General features: G+C 47.2%; 1 protein-coding gene across 1 annotated transcript; it reads right to left on the reverse strand.

Moving 5' to 3' along the window:
- Positions 1-6,954: 6,954 nt before the first annotated feature.
- LOC138580681 (toll-like receptor 13) lies at positions 6,955-15,752 on the reverse strand. The gene has a single exon (XM_069651402.1). The coding sequence runs from the start codon at positions 14,573-14,575 to the stop codon at positions 11,681-11,683; it is 2,895 nt and encodes a 964-aa protein (XP_069507503.1). The 5' UTR covers positions 14,576-15,752; the 3' UTR covers positions 6,955-11,680.
- Between the last annotated feature and the right edge of the window lie 1,785 nt (positions 15,753-17,537).

Raw genomic sequence — 17,537 nt, forward strand, 5'->3', positions numbered from 1 at the left:
GGGGGGTGGGGGTGATAGGGGACATGAGTCGGGGCCTGGTGGATGGTGCCCCTGCACTGCTGGGGGGTGGGGGTGGTGGGAGACATGAGTGGGGGCCTGGTGGAGGGTGCCCCTGGTGGCGGGGTGGTGGGGGTGATAGTGGACATGAGTGGGGGCCTGGTGGAGGCTGCCCCTGCACTGCTGAGGGGTGGGGGTGGTGGGAGACATGAGTGGGGGCCTGGTGGAGGGTGCCCCTGGTGGCTGGGGGGTGGGGGTGGTGGGAGACATGGGTGGGGGCCTGGTGGAGGGTGCCCCTGGTGGCGGGGGGGTGGGGGTGATAGGGGACATGAGTGGGGGCGTGGTGGAGGCTGCCCCTGCACTGCTGGGGGGTGGGAGTGGTGGGAGACATGAGTGGGGGCCTGGTGGAGGGTGCCCCTGGTGGCTGGGGGGTGGGGGTGGTTTGAGACATGGGTGGGGGCCTGGTGGAGGGTGCCCCTGCACTGCTGGGGGGTGGGGGTGATAGGGGACATGAGTGGGGGCCTGGTGGAGGGTGCCCCTGCACTGCTGGGGGTGTGGGTGGTGGGAGACATGAGTTGGGGGCCTGGTGGAGGGTGCCCCTGGTGGCTGGGGGGTGGGGGTGGTGGGAGACATGGATGGGGGCCTGGTGGAGGGTGCCCCTGGTGGCGGGGGGTGGGGGTGATAGGGGACATGAGTGGGGGCCTGGTGGAGGGTGCCCCTGCACTGCTGGGGGGTGGGGGTGATAGGGGACATGAGTGGGGGCCTGGTGGAGGGTGCCCCTGTAGGCGGGGCGGTGGGGGTGATAGGGGACATGAGTGGGGGCCTGGTGGAGGGTGCCCCTGCACTGCTGGGGGGTGGGGGTGGTGGGAGACATGGGTGGGGGCCTGGTGGAGGGTGCCCCTGGTGGCGGGGGGGTGGGGGTGATAGGGGACATGAGTGGGGGCGTGGTGGAGGCTGCCCCTGCACTTCTGGGGGGTGGGGGTGGTGGGAGACATGAGTGGGGGCCTGGTGGAGGGTGCCCCTGGTGGCTGGGGGGTGGGGGTGCAGGGGGACATGAGCAGGTGTGCAGGGTAGTCCCCTGTTTTGTGGGCTGCCCGCAGGGGCAAGGGAGGGTGTATAGGGAACACCTGTGAGGACCCACCCAGCCTAATTGCGTGTGATAATTCCTGCACACCCCTGTAATACACGTACCCAGCCGAATCGCGTGTAGAACTTCCCATGCACCCCTGTAATACACGTACCAAGTCAAATCGCGTGTGATAATTCCCGCGCACCCCTGTAATACACGTACCTGGCCAAATCGCGTGTAGAACTTCCCGTGTACCCCTGTAATACACGTACCCAGCCAAATCGCGTGTGATAATTCCTGCGTACCCCTGTGATACACGTGCCCTGGCTAATCGCGTGTAGAACTTCACGCGTACCCCTGTAATACACGTACCCTGGCTAATCGCGTGTATAACTTCACGCGTAACCCTGATATGCACGTTACCCGCTTTGCGTTCCTTGTTTGGCAGCCCTGTAGACTGGTCCAGGGTTAGCGCAGCCCTTTGCGATGATTTAGCGATTTTGATGGCTTTTCCTTGCGCGAGGGCGTTCTTGGGGGCGTTACTGGCGCTGCTGCAGGGTCGCTGCGATACTCTGCGCCACGGCTGGTTTGGGAGCCTAAAATCCATGAATACGCTGTGCGCGGAAATCGGTTTTAGCGCATGTGCCTGGCGCAGACAATCGCACGCGGACACTCTGCGCCAGCCGCTTGCGACACTTTTCTGCGAAATTCTATGAATTATCCTGATAATTTGTTATGGTTTTGTGTAAAACCAGTAGTTGTTAAAAGAATTTAACAGGAAAAGGGGTGCACCATTCCAAAAAGTTTTAATATCTCCCATGGTGCATTGCTTGAAACCGAGGCAGTCATTTTTCTAAAGCGAAATTAAAATGTCTTTGATGTTTGTGGGAATTTGCTTTTCAAAGGAACGGAAAAATTAAATACTGCACACAATGTTTGTTACTGTTAAATTAAAAGGAAGTGGTGGGCTGAGGGAGAAGCAGCAGTCATCTGTCTATTTCACATAGTTACCAGTTGTAAATAATGCGTTTTTCTGAAGTTTTGCATTTCTCACCAACCCATCCCTTTCTCTTAAAACGTCTACACAATCCGAGTTTTATATGAACGAATAAACTAGAAAATTCAATGTAGAGATTATGCTGCCCACACTCTGTTCAGGTATTTCATTTAAAACAGTGCATCTATTGTGCTATACAAACACTTGTATCTAGATAGATAATATGCTCTCCTTCCAGTGAAACTATCATTGGCGCACCAAGTGGAATTATAAACCCCGATTCATGGATTATTTGCGCCGAAAAAAATGGGATTTGTGCGCCATTCTGCCCGCAAATCCCTGTTTAACAAATGGGAATTTGCGGGCAGAATGGCGCACAAATCCCGTGTTTTTCGGTGCAGATAATCCATGAATCAGGTCCATAGTCTTTCCAGTGCTTCCTGTTATGGGAGGTAACGCACTGAGCCAGTAGTTGAACTACTGACACACATTTTCCTTGTGGCTACTATTTAATCTTTGGTGTTAGACTTACCTCTCTTATCAATCACTCTTTAGATGATTAAGCTCTGCATAGAACCGCCAGCCCGTGCTTTCAGTTGCATTAACATATCTCGAGTCAACACACATCGACCTTTGATTACCATTGAGTGCAATCCAGGTGAATGATTAACCTATGTTATGGGAGATGGCATATACATAATGTGCAGTATTTGAATTCATCATACAATTCAATGATCTAATTTGCTATTACCATTTCTTAATTTTTTTACTTGGTTCACTTCATTAAGATTTTCAAGATTTACTTTCTGATCTCTGCACCTGACGAAGGGTGAAATCCAAAATGCGTTGAGCTCAAATTTGTTTTGTTCTGAACTCTGCTTTATTAAATTTACTTTTGCTGTTGGCATGAATTGTGCTTTATAGCAGTTGTCACCTACCTACCGTAGTTTGACCATTGGCAGTTACACAGTCTAGTGGTGTGCAGGGGACGTGAGGACACTCAATCTTAGGACTCTTATTTTCTCATTTTGTATTCAACCATGTGCCAGGATTGTTATCTCTCCCCCGCACCTCAAAATCTCTTAATTTTCAAACAACTATCCAATAATTGGGTGTGCACCTACACCAGTTTGTTTGTTCGTATCCTGATCCCCATTGACCCTGCCTAAGTCTTCCTTGTCACAGTGCCCCATTACCATTGCCTCACTCTTACTCGTCCTAATATCCCATTATTAACCCATTAAGCCAGCCTCACTCTCCTTCGTCCCAATACTCTATTAGTACTCCATTACCCAGTCTCACTCTTTCTCATCCAGGTTCCTCATTTCTCTTTGTCATCCGAGTCCCCCATTACCCCAACCTCACTCTTCCTCATTTTGTTCCCCCATTAGTAAAGTATTTTCTCTTGCCCCCCTCTTTCTCATCCCGGCACCGTATAAGTCATCAATTATTCCTATCACCATCGCCATCAATGCAATCCATAACCCCAACTCCATCTTCCTCGACCCGGTACACCATTAGTAATCTATTACCCCTGCCTTCCTCTTCCTCATCCCGGTACTCCATGAGTGATCCATTGCCCCTCCTCACTGTTCCCCATCCTGGTACCCCATTAGTAATCCATTATGCCCAAATCCCTCTTCATTGCCTCTGTACCCCATTAGTTATCCATTACCCCAGTCTCTTCTTCTTCATCCCGGTACCCCATTAGAAATCCAGTACAACCAGCTCTCTCTTCTTTGTCCCATTAACTCATTAGTAAACCAATATCTTGTCTCTCTCTTCCTCGAGCCGATCTCCCATTAGTGATTGATTACCCCCACCTTACTCTTCCTCGTTACAGTACCCAATTAGAAATCCATTACCCCTGCCTTACTCGTCCTTGCCCTGATACCTCATTACTAATCCATTCGCTAACTCCTTTTCCTCATCTAAATTTTGCTATCTACAACTCTGCATTCTCAGACGCACCTTCCCTTATTTATTTATTTATTTGTCACTTATTAGGCACTTATAAAATTATCAAAAAGTGTTTCAAAGCATCCACAGCAAAGAAAATAAGGTATTCGGTGCACACCATATATGTAGTAAAATTTTCAAATTAGTAAATAATGCCAGGTTGGCTGGCTTCAAATGTTAAAGGTGCAAGCGTCCACAGGGCAAACAGGGTGGGGAAAGGGGAAGATAGACAATGAATTATAGCAAGGAGAAACAATGTCATTAATAGTACAAACAAGTAATGAGAATAAAGGGAAGGGGGAGACGAACCTACTATGCCTTGTGTGTGTTCAGAATGTGCAAGTGCATAAGGGGAGGGGGGAGGGATAAGGTTCTATGATGCTCATGGAAACGTGCTCAGGGTAAGTGCTAAGAGGAGAAGAGTGTAAGTGCAACCACCCAGGGGTAGGGTGAGCCCAAGTAAGTGCAGTCGAAAGACAGCAGCTGGGATGAGAGATGTGGGGGGTCAAGGCCCTGAGGACAGATAAGGGCCATGCACATCAGTCATGCTGCTGCATAATTAGCAAGGAAGAGAGGAGAAGGAACAGGTAAAGAGAAAGGTCTTGAGGCTTTTTCAGAACTTACGGCAGTCTTGCTCAAACGCAGAGGGAGAGGGAGGCTGTTCCCTTACTTCGCCAACCCTCACAGAGTCACTACAATTATTTATTTATTTATTTATTTATTTATTCGCATTTGTTAAGCGCACAGAATCAGCCCTGAGGCATCGTGGCGCTGGTTACAGAATAGCGCTGGTTACAGGGAAAGCGCGTCTTAGTTACAGCATACAGAGGCATACATGCATACAGTTTGGGCAGTAGCAATAGTTAGCAGTGTGTGCCTGAATGGCAGTAGGTAGAGGAATTTTAGTTAAAGAGAGAGGTTTTGAGTTTTTTTCTAAACGCTGTGAGGGAGCCTTCTGCTCTTAGAGCGTGGGGGAGATTATTCCAAAGTTTTGGTGCTATGTAGGGGAAACCCAGCCCCCCGGCTGTAATCTTGTGGATGCGTGGTACAGTGAGTTGGTTAGTGTAGCAGAGTCTGGTAGGTCTGGATGAGGTCTGTCTGAGAATGGTGTCTGAGAGATATGATGGTGCAGTGTGGTGGATACATTTGTGGGTAGTAGTCAGTACCTTGAAGGTGATGCGTTCTTTAACAGGGAGCCAGTGAACTGATTGCCTTGCCAGTGAGATGTGGTCCCTTTTGGAGATGTTTAATGCTGCTCTTAGAGCGTTATTTTGGGTGACCTGGAGTTTGTTTAGGTTTTTTTCAGAGGTGCCGGCTAGAAGTGCATTGCAATAGTCAAGTTTAGCGCCTATGGTAGCTCTTGCTATTGAAAGGCAGTTTTCTTTGGAAAGGAATGGTTTAATGGCGTTGATGAGTTTAGTGCTTAGTGCAGATGCGGAGACAATGGCACTAACTTGTTTGTCCATGGACAGGGTTGCATCAATGTAGACCCCTAGCGTTTTCACAGAGGATAGGACTGGGATAGTGCAGTTGTCGATGTTGAAATTGGCATAGCAGCTGTCTAGCCTGGCCAGTGTGGATTTTTGGCCGAGGATAAGGATTTCAGTCTTATCCCCGTTAAGACATAGGCCGTTAGTGGCCATCCAGGCTTGAATGGTGGCATATATGAGTTTTAGAGCTAGGGCGTCTTTGTGGTATGAGCCTGATAGAGGGAGGAGCACTTGGGTGTCGTCGGCGTAGTTGGTGTAGGCAATCCCAAGTGCATCAAGTTTCTCGAATAGGGGCTTAGTGAATAGATTGTAAAGCGTAGGTGCTGTACAGGAGCCTTGAGGGACACCGCAGTGTATTATGGATGGTGTTGCGCTCGAAATGTTTGAAAAGACTTTCATGGCCCTCCCTTCAAGAAATGAGGTTATCCAGGAGGTGGCTTGGTCAGAGAAATGTGCGGAGTGGGAGAGGTGTGAGGTGAGGGTCTTGTGGTCCACTAGGTCGAATGCCGCAGAGAGGTCGAGGAGAAGTAAAAGGCCATCATCTTCTCCCACCTAGATTACGCCAACTCCTTTAACCTGGGTGACCTCTCATATCAACTCAGAAAGCTTTAACGGGCGCAAAACACTGCAGCTAGGCTCCTGCTGGCTCTCAGCCCCAGAGAACACATCACACCTGCCCTCTGTGTCCTTCACTGGCTCCCTGTCGGGCGACGGGGCGCTTTCAAACCCATGTGCATCACCCACCATGCCCTCCACAAGACAGGCCCAGAATACCTCTGCAGTAACTCGCCCATTACCAACTCAAAAGAAACCTGTGCTCAGGCACTGCACTCCTCCTTTTGATACCTCCTTTCAAATCGACAAGATTAAAGGGGTCCTCTTCTCAGTGCAACCCCCTCCATCTGGAGCTCAATTGCTCTTAGCATCAGACACATTAAGGACCACCTTGCCGTACAGATGGCCCTCAAGGCCTGTCTTTTCCCCCTTGCATCCTGATGAGCCCTTTCATCCTCTTTGAGTAAGTTAACCTCCTTCCAGGTAAGCAATTAACCTGCCACAAAATGTACAGACAATAAAACCCAGCAGACATCAGGACAGATTCCATGCCACATCTACGAAACCAAGAAACCAGCCAGGACACGCAGGTACTTATCACACTCCATGCTTATGGAAAACTGTCGAAGGCAGAAAAACTGATAACACCTCAGAAAGCACTGAGATGATAACCTGGTCACTCCAACGAGGACACAATCCTCTTCAAATAAAAGTTCTAGCCTGTGAAGAAACTTGGCGTCAATTTCCTAACATTTTTATAAAGTACAATGTTCTTCAAATAACATAATTCAATTTTTCATAACAGTCTCCTGTTTCACTCAACTGAACATTTTCCAGAATAAATCAAAGTGTAGAATTCAACACGAAACAGTTTTGATATAGCATAATTAGTTTGGAAAAAATGTGTACATTTATTTTCATAATAGGTTCAAAAAACATTAAAACAAATATATATGATACAATCCAGTAACAATCCTGTGTTGATCTAACAATATTTCCTTCATACTGTTCATCAGCAAATTGATCAACACATCATACAATGCGTTTCGGGGTCCTTTGCCCCCTTCTTCAGGTATGGATGTTACTTTACAATTTCCCTATCTGTTAAAATAGATGAAGGATTTCAATCAGTAATTTCACATGTTATCTCCCATCCCAAGTCCATGTGCGTGCATAGAGTTAATACCTTCACTAACGTTGTTATTATGGGGCAACTCAAACCTCTCCAAATGGAATCTGTTTGTGACCTTGAGTTGATTTCACCAGAATCTGTGGACAATAATACCAAAAATGTATAAGATTCCTGTCCTTTTTTAACACATACCATGTAACATAATGATACAACATGTATGAGGATAGGGAGTAAAATATTAAACAAGGTGCTACCTACTTGGAAAATGTCCAAAACTTCCTACTCAATGGTCACCATAGATATTATACTGTGGGCTGATGCATTTCAACCAAGGTGGATCTATGAAAGAAACAACCCATGTCCATAAAATCAATTGTCAGTGAAAAATAAAAATGTTGTAAAAAAAAATGTTTTATCTTATTTGTTCAACTACTCCAAAACTAAATAATAATAATAAGGATGAAAAAATTATATAATGAAAAAAAATAATAAAAATAAAAAATATATTCTTCTAGTACTCACCAATCTATGTATTCTCTGAGAAACCAAAGACCGGGAACAGGGAGAGCAGCTGCATGAGCAGCCGCCCGTCCCGGGCTTCGGTTATAACTACTTCCTAATTGTGTCACGTGATCGCCATTCCGATCACGTGACATATGACGTTAAGCCACTCCTGGAGTTAATCAAATAAATATCTGTTTAGATTACTGAGTCCTTTAATTGTTTTTATGTTCATGGTGCGTGTGCCTATGAGGCCTTCACACCTTGAGCCTTCAATGCTCTATTCCGAGGCTCTTTGTTTGTGGGCATTTCCTATTAATGTCACGTGATCGCACCCTCGATCACGAGATTTGAGGAATTCTAGACTGCCGAAGGCAAGCACACCCACTCGATTGCCTCTGCTATCATACACCATTTTAAGACACATTGCACAACACCTGTTCTATCAGAATGCAGCTATTCGCCACAACAAAACATTCTGTCTAGCTGGACACATAATGAGGCTCTTGCATGCTCTCCAGACAACTGCATAGCACCCATCCACATGCCAGTTAAATATAGGTAGCTAATCAGGATTTGGCCACCCCTATTCTCCTTTGTATTGGCTAAAATGCACGCATGTATTCTAAACTCCTCTGATGAATTTCCCATACATTGGACTTTGGTCCCCCGAGGGCGTTAACCTACAGCGCTTTGAGAACACACCAATGGGAAAAGACACTACACAAATGACAAATACATAACATCCGGGTAATCCATTAGAAATCTATTAACCCTATCACTCCCTCTACCTCATACTGATACCCCATTAGTAATGTATTACCCCCACCTCCTTGTTTCTTGTCCCAGTACCCCATTAGCAATCCATAATCCCTGCCTTCCTCAACCCAGTATTCCATTAGTAATCCATTACCTCCACTGCAATCTTTCTCGTCTCAGTATCCAATAGGTAATCGGTCACCTTGTCCCGTCTCGCATTAGTAATTCATTACTCCCTATTCCTTGTCCTGATCCCTCATTAGTAATCAATTACCCCTACCTCCTACACCCTCATCCCAGTATCTGATTAGAAATTCATTAAAACTGCCTTCTTCCTCGTCCCGGTAGCCACTAGGAAAATGTTACCCCCACCTGCTCTTCCTTATCCCGGTGCCCCATTAGACATCCATTATCCCCACCTTACTCTTCCATGTTATGGTACCCCACAAGTAATTCATTAGCCTCGCCTCCCTCTTCTTTGTCCCGTTAACCCTTCAGCAATCCATTACACACACCACCCTCTTACTTTACCTGGCCACTGATAAGTAATCCATTACCCTGCCTCCCTCTTCCTTGTCCGCATATTTCTCCTATCACAGACCTTCACATGTATACTCGTCACAGACCACCGTGCCCATCTTCATTCATAGTTCCTTGCATGCATCCTGCATCACAGTCCCTCGCATGCATTCCGTCACAGGCACTTGTGCGCATTTCCCATCGCAGTCCCTCGAGTGTATCCCCATCACAGTCCCTTGCATGAATCCTCGTCACAGTAGTTGCATGCATCCCCGTCACAGACCTTTGCATCCGTCCCCCATCATAGGCCTTTGCGTGCCTCCCCACTAACAGGACCTCGCGCGCTTCCCACATCTCAGGACATTGCTCAGCAGCCCCATCAGAGGCCACACCATTACCCAGGTCATAGGCTCCCGAGTGCCTTTCTGTCACATTTCTACACAGGAATCATATTACAGTTTCTCGCTCCCATCCCCATCACGGTCCTTCACACACATCCCCGTCAGAGGACCTCGCATTCATCCTCATCACAGTCCCTCGTGCGCATCCCCCATCACAGTCCTCATGCACATACCCATCAGACTCCCTTGCGCACATTTCACATCAGAGCACCTCAAGTGCATTAACTATCACAGTCCCTTAAACATATCCCCGTCACAGCCCCTCACATGCATCTCCATCACAGCACCTCCCAAGCATCCGAATCAAAGTTGCATGCATCCTCATCACAGTTCCCTACGTGCATCCTTGTCACAGTCCCTCGTGTACGTCCTCGTCTCAGTCCCCTGTGCACATCCTTGTCAGAGTCCTTCTTCCTTATCTGTCTTCCTTCTGCCAATCCCTCTTCCTTTTCCCATTTCCTTCTCATTTGCCTCATCACGTGGCAAAGCCAGGCATGGGACATTGTCATAGGCCATGACCAGGGCAATGTAGCCACTGAACATAGCCATAGGACAAATTCCGTGGCCCACCGTCTCGCAATGGGAAGCACCCCATTAAGCATAGCTGGGAAGCGCACTGATAACTTTGCATGTGACACCAATTATGATATCAAAATGAAAATGTTTAGTACTTCGAGTCATGTGAAAGAACAGCATAACAAAGCTCTTGAAATTCATTGAATGAACTTAAGGTAAGAAACCGTTCAAGTGAATCAGTTCAACACAATGCAACGTTTGTAAGAAACAGTTCAAGTGCATCAGTTCCACACAATGCAACCTTTGTAAGAAACAGTTCAAGTGAATCAGTTCCACACAATGGAACCTTTGAAATACAGTGGAAAAACTTAACTACACGTGACATTACAAAACCCCTGTAATTCTACAGGTGTTCGAAGCTACGTCATCTTAACTCCGAGCTGCTCTGTTGTGCAGCCTACTATCACACTGATGACATCACATATACCATCATTGATGGCATCACTGGAAACAAGAGCGCACTGATGAAGTAACAAATGACATCACTTATGACATCACTGGACAGTAAATGTCAGTATGACATCTGAAGACATTTGAGAAACATTCTACAGCTATACATTTAATGTAGGCAACCAAAGGAGAAATATACACTTCCAGTAGGTCAATGTGCTGCAAATCATCTGAATACCCAGGTCAATGAACTTATGCCCATTAAGAACTACCAATGCAAGGACAAGCATGGCTAACCATGCAGGAAAATACCTATTTGTAAGATGTAGAAATATATTGATTGCATAACAAGGAAATGTCCTAGGTAAGGCACATATATGTGGTCCAGGGCCACACGATCTTGAGGATGTTTGAGCCTTTGTCATAGCGTGCATGTTTTTCTGTTGGTGCACATGTTTCTATGTGCGTGACTAATGACAGCAATAACGTTTTAATGTGTATGAACCAATTCTATTTCATAGAAAAAGTGACGAGTTAATGATTCCGGGGGCCTCATTAGGACCCTGGCGGTCCCGTAATGAACAGTGCCGGTACGGGACCAGCACCGTTCATTACTGGCTGACCTATTACGAGGACTGCTGCGCGACCCGCTAAGGAACGCTTGGTTAGACCAGGCGCCCTTAGCGGGTCCCGCTAGCAGTCCAGGATGCTAACAACGGGTCCATCGTTAATGGGCCCGTTGTTAGCATCCTTCCCATTCACATTGAGCCCTATGGGGCTCAAATGGGAATGGGGATTGATTTTGACCAGGTCCAAGAAATGGCCAATTACCGGGTCTGCCAAGGTCGGCATGACCAGGTTATTGCCCTTTTCTGGGACCCAGTAAAAAATAATTACCGGCGGCAGTCGTGCCCTTAATAAGGGCACAGCTACAGCCAGGGTCGTAATGAGGCCCTGGGTGTGTAATGTTTATAAATGCTGACATTTGATGAGCAAGTTAATTATTATAATCTAAATAGAGATAATTATTTATCAGATCAATTCTTGGCAGGATGACATTTACTACCAAATTATCCTATCACGTTCCCTGTACAAATCCAACATATGTCAGGTGCTGCCAGTAGGACTATTGGATTGTTCACAAAACAGGATCTTTATCTTACAGAACTAGTAGGCTAAACCATTCTGGTGGTTCTTACATGTTGTCAGTAGGTCTGCATTACTAAGTAAAGTAAAACTCATTTACTATTGATTATCCAATTGGCCAACACTACTTTGGACCTGTTTAATAAAGGAAGCACATTTTTACGATTGAGTAGAACCCGTCTGCATTAGTTAATCTTCTTCGGGAATATCCACACGTAAAATTGGGTTGTCTTCTCCTCCATCGTCTTTTGTTTTTAGTGCCAGGTTGATTTTCTGCCAGAAGATTGGTACCTCTTCCTGCTTTTGTGGCCAACAGAGATAGGTCTTCTTTTTCACTAACTTTCTCATTCTGTGGTAGGGTGACAGCAAATAGCTGGGTATCTCTTCGAGGAAAATCAAAATGAGCACATCCTTGCGTTCATCGAAAAGGCGGTAGCTCGCTACCTGCATCTCACCAGAGCACCACTCACTCTCCAAGTAGTGCCGGCTGATAACACAGATGGTTTTGCGACTTGCATAGATGTTCTCGACAATGTTGTCAAGAATTGGCCTCCCCGGCTCGAAATCCCGGTGATGGAGACACAACTTCCAGTGGTATTGCTCTTCGAGTGTCGGAAGGAGATCAGATAACACCCACTCTTCATTGTGCTTGTTGTATGACACAAATGCGTCATAGGTACACTTGCATGCAGCTTTTTTCTTGTGCTTTCTGTCATAAAGGAAAGCACGTAAAAAGTAGTAGGCGTAGACCACTTGCCATTTACACATGTGATGAAATGTGCAACAAAGCATCAGCAGTATTGCTCCCAGGGAGGTGCACATGAAGAGGATAAACTCCAGGTTCACGGTGCACAAAGCGCTGTCGAACTTGTAGAGTGGCTGTCCCATGGACTCCAGCGGGTATGCACAAATATACTCATAAAAATGTAGCACCTGTGTTTGCAGATCACTCGTTGACCAGTTTAGGAAGTCCTGGTTATCGCAACTGCACATGAAGGGGTTCAGGCCAAGATCCAGAAACAACAGGGCTGGCAAAGCCTTTACAATGGAGGAGTTCAAATTTTTCAACTGATTCCCCATTGCCCGCAGTAAAATGAGCCGTGTAAAATTTGTCTCAATTAGAAAGTTGAGTGATTGCAAGCTGGTTTGCTGGATGTGCAGTTCGGTCAGTTTGGGCACAGGCTGTAACACTGCAGGGTCAATTGAGGTCAAGGGGTTGTTGCTCAAATCTAGCTCTTTCAGATTAGGGGTGTAGTGAAAAACCCTGGAATCCACGCTGTGAATAGCTATGTTACCTGCATGGATTTTCTCAGTTGACACTAATCCATCAAAGAAATTTGCTGGTAAATTGAGGAGCCCCGTGTGCCGCTGGCTGTTGATAGCCAAGGTGTGTAACGACTTCAGATCAAGAAAAGGAGGCCTTGCGACAGGTTTAGAAGACTCATAAGAGATGCCATTGCTAAAAAGCTGTAAGTCTCTGAGTGCGGTCAACCCACTGAAGATGTTCTTCTCGAGCAACGGGCTGGCAATGTTATTACTACCAAGAAGTAATGTTTCTAGATGCTTCAGACCCTCAAAGCCCCCTGGTTCTATTGATTCTATCTGGTTGGCCACCAGATTCAGGGTGCGCAGTGCGGAAAGATTTATGAAAGTATTTTTCCTGATGGAATTTAGTTTGTTTTTCTTTAGTTCAAGGTTTTTTAGCTTCATTAAGCTTGGAGAGAAGGGTACTGCTATGTCCAAGACAAAGTTGATTCCCAGTTGTAATTCCAACAGATTGCCAAGAGCTTCGAACTGAGATGAACTCCCAATTGCGGTAAACTTGTTATTGCCAAGGTTGAGATGCGTGAGGTGGCTAGGAGATGCAGACAGATTGAAGGCAATGCCTGTGATACTGTTGTATTGAAGATCTAAAATCTGCAATGTCGGAAGCTGCAAAATGTCATCTGAGACTGTCAGGATCTGATTGTTTCCCAGGGACAGCGCCTGCAACGCATTGAGATGCCTAAACATCATTTTGTTTACATGCTGTAAATGGTTGCCATTCAGGTCCAAATGGCTAAGGACAGTGCAGTTTCGAAAGACACCTTCTTTCAGCCCTGTGAAGTTATTACCTTTCAGTTGAAGAACCTTAAGAGTGGGGTGGGAGGAGCAGATCTGTTCTACAAGATTATCAGATTCGGACAAATTCAAATAGTTGAGTTCGATATTCTCCAAGGAAGAGCAAGAAAGACTTTGGATGAAGACTGACAGCTCTGGAGGCTCCATCTGAATCCCTGACAGAAATAAATTCTTTAGACTATTTAGGAAACAGGGATCTTGAAAGTCCCATCTTAGTGAAGTTTCTCCACCGACAAATGAAGAATCCAGGGACTGCAAACCCTTCAGAACATCACTGGTCACATTAATCCATGAGAGGGGATTCCTGGAGAGATCTAGTTCACTGATGTTCAAGAGGCTGACCCTCAAATCACTGGTTAGGAAGTAATGCAAACCGTTATCACCAATGTGCAAGTGCTCCAATGTCCTCACTTCAAACACTGCACCAAATGCATCCAAAGTGTGCAGCTTGTTGGACCCCAAGTCAATCGTTCTTAAATTCTGAAGGCCCGCAAAGGCAGTGGCTTCAATGGTGGTGATGTTGTTGTCCCTCAGCAGCAGGATGGTGAGGTTACCCAGCCCAGTGAACATGCTCTCAGCGAGGATTGTTAGTGCATTAGTGGTGAGGTTCAAGAGCTCCAGGTGGCGTTGGTTGGCGAAGGTATGGCTCTCAATGGTGCGGATTTCATTCTGGGACACATTCAGCAGCTGCAGGGCACTCAGGTTCTGGAAGTCACTTTGCTGCAGGCACGAGATCCGGTTCCGTGACACATCCATGTTGGTGACTGTGCCTGGGAGCCATGAGGGTAGCAACGATGGCACATGCAATAATCCCATCTGGTAGCACAAGAGCTTGACTTGATGCCCCCCAAGGCCATGCACTACGCACTCCTTTAGGGAGTAGCAGGCTGCACCCTGGATGATCAGCAGCGCCACTGCCAGGCGTGAGACCGGCATTGCACCTTCTGCCTTGTGAAGGTACATCACTGAGAGTCATATATAGCTGTCTATAGGGCACAGGTGTCTTTCTATAAGGCACGGGTGTATAAATCATACACTCACTTTGAGCTAAATATTGGGCAGGAAGGGCATCTCCTATGCAGAGAAATCAGACGAGCAGTCATGTCAGGGATGGCCAAGATTGGCACCTACCCTGCACAGAGTAAGAGGCAGCAGCATAATCAGTCTAGGGAGGACACCGCCAATCCTGCTTGGAGTATTCAGAAGTCCAGCTGTTTCCGCTGTAGAGCACACATGGCATCCGCTCTATAGAGTTCTTCAAGACCGGATGTGGGCCAGGCAGACACAATAACTTCTGCCGGCCGTGGCACCAGGCATGGGCATTGCACCTCCGCTCCAAACAGTGCCGTTCAGTACCAGGGACACGGGCATTGCATCTCATCGCCAACGAGTCCAATACAACGGCAGAGATTGGCAGGGCAGGCGCTCGGGGGAATCAGGACGGCAGTGGCGCGATGTGTGCCTTATGCAGTGCGAATTCTTACCCTGTGCACGGCAGTCCCGCGCCAGGGATGTCAGATCAGCAGTCGCACGGGGTGCGCATTAAGAACTGCCCGTGATTTGCCTATGTTTGACAGTCCCGCTTCAGAAATGGCAGAACAGCAGCAGCGTTGAGGGACTCAGGAGAGTAGCCGTGGTTCTGTGCTGTCCGCTTGGTAGTACCTCGCCGGGAAATGCAGGACAGCCGCGGTGCCAGGCACCCGGCAGGCAGGGCAGCGTCTGTCCGGGAGACTCAGGGCTGCTGTCATCGTCCTCTACGAGGATTCGGGGTTGCGGGGGGTGGCATACACGGACATGCTGTGCATGGCAAGTTCAGGACGCAGACAATGCCAGATTCGCCCTGGGTGGCATCTAACAGCCGGCGTGCCCGCGCTAGGCGTGTGCAAGGAGTTACGGCGCAGCGCCTCCTTTATACAGTTTGAGTTGCACAAAGCCAGTGCGTGCTGGTGGACACACACCCGGGGAGTGACCTCTCCTAAAGAATAACTTCGGGTGGCGGCTGAGTGATATTCATGCCCTGGCAGGCTCGGCAGCATTGAGGGGACTAGCGTGGGAGTTTGTCGCTCACACTTCCTTCTCCCTTCAGGCGCCTCCAGCACGCCTTAGTTTCTCCCAGGATTTGGTCAGCATGTGCGCATGCGCACATTTGTTCAGGGTTGTGTTTGTGGGATCGGGTTGCGGCCAGTGCTTTAAGTGGGGTGAGAAATCGACCCTAAAGGATGAAGCCCTGGGAAGTTAGGGGGAGGGAGTTTAAGGAGGGGATGTGGCGTACATTTTGGGCGTGGCTGAAGTGTCCACAGCATGGAACAATAAAACAAAAAAGTGTTTTTCCTCCCTGCCCGGTAGCATTTTTGTGCTATTTTGTAGATGCTGGATTTCTTTTGTTTCATTCAATAGACTGCTTGACATGGGCTGTATGTGTCAAGCAGTCTATTGAATGAAACAAAAGAAATCCGGCATCTTTAAAATAGTAGTGTGATGTGACGCTGGGTGTGACACATCATCCATCTCCAACTCCCTCAGGGTCAGACGCTTCTCCAAACAACGAGTTGGGGACAGATCTCTCTCCTCTGCAGGAGCCTCCCTCTTGAACAGCCTTCCTGCCTCCTTGACTCTCTCCCCTGCTAAAATGACTGAAACTGCACTGAATCTGCAACTGGGCCACTCACTGTTCTCAGTCCCTGCCCAGCCACTCTCCCCTGCACTGCCTCCCGTGCAACCCCTGCACTGCGGGACTGTGTCTGTATCCCTACAGCCCCCCTTCCCTAGCACTTGTTTGCACTTACCTCGCACTTGCCACCAGCTGGCCCTTGTTATTTATAATGTTTTTTTGTTGCTTATAACCCTGTACTGCACTTTCCCCTCTCCCTTTCCCCTTGCACTTTTCCCTTCCCCTCTACCCTTGCACTTGCGTAATCTGAATGACACCTGGCGTAGTAAGATCGTTGTCTGTCTCCCCCCTAGGCCCTCCCCCCGCCTCATCGCGCCTTGAAACACTTGTGTATAGGCGCGTTACAAATGCCATATCATATCATATCGCTGTCTCGTTAGCAGCTCGGGTTTGAATCCACAGGGACAATACACAAAAAAGTGCCCCTGCTTGCTGTTAGCCGAGGGAGATCTGGCTCACTTAACTCCCTGGCTGCGCCTTTTGGAACTGTTTGTTTATGTTTTGTTTGCGCGCGTGCCCGCGTGTGTTGGTTGGACACAGGACAGAGGGAGTGATGGTACGCTGGGGAGGGGGTGGATGAAATAAAGTGACTACATGTTTGTCTTGTCTCCTAGCGTATTACGCAGCCACCATGCCCTTGCCATCTATCCCAGAGCATTCCAAATCAGGAAAAGAATGCAAAAATGCCAACACGAGACATTTCGAATTTTGAGTAAAACAGACTTTCCTGTGCCTGTGAGTGGTTCGGTAAGTGCAGACTAACATCATATGACTAGGCCTTGCATGGTTGCATTTTCGAAAGAGTTTTCTCTAGGCTGAGGCGGGAGGTTTGTTAAAGGATGAACAGAACATTAAAAGAAGATTTAGTTGAGTGATAGGTAAACATTTTAAAACATGTTTTTTGAGGTAGAATGAAACAGGAGGTTTGTTAAAGGATGGACAGAACATTAAAAGAAGATTTAGTTGAGTGATAGGTAAACATTTTAAAACATGTTTTTTGAGGTAGAATGAAACAGGAGATACTTTTTGCATGAAATGCGCAATTGTTAGGCTGAGAAGACACAGCATTCAAATCAAGCTTTATTTAGAAATGTTCATGGTTCTTTCAAAGCAGAGGTAAAATGTGCAAGATATAAAATACAGTATAATATATATATTAAAATACAGTTGCATACTACATATTAAAAAACACAAATCCTATACAATGACGTAAACAATTAATAGGATGTTGCAATTCATGTAATGTTAGCATCG

The sequence above is a fragment of the Ambystoma mexicanum genome, chromosome 3p, assembly GCF_040938575.1.
Source record: "Ambystoma mexicanum isolate Mex_15411 chromosome 3p, UKY_AmexF1_1, whole genome shotgun sequence".
NCBI classification, from domain to species: Eukaryota; Metazoa; Chordata; class Amphibia; order Caudata; family Ambystomatidae; genus Ambystoma; species Ambystoma mexicanum.

Coding starts and splice junctions, on each gene's coding strand:
- LOC138580681 (XM_069651402.1), bottom strand. CDS start 14,575: ATGTACCTTCACAAGGCAGAAGGTGCAATGCCGGTCTCACGCCTGGCA.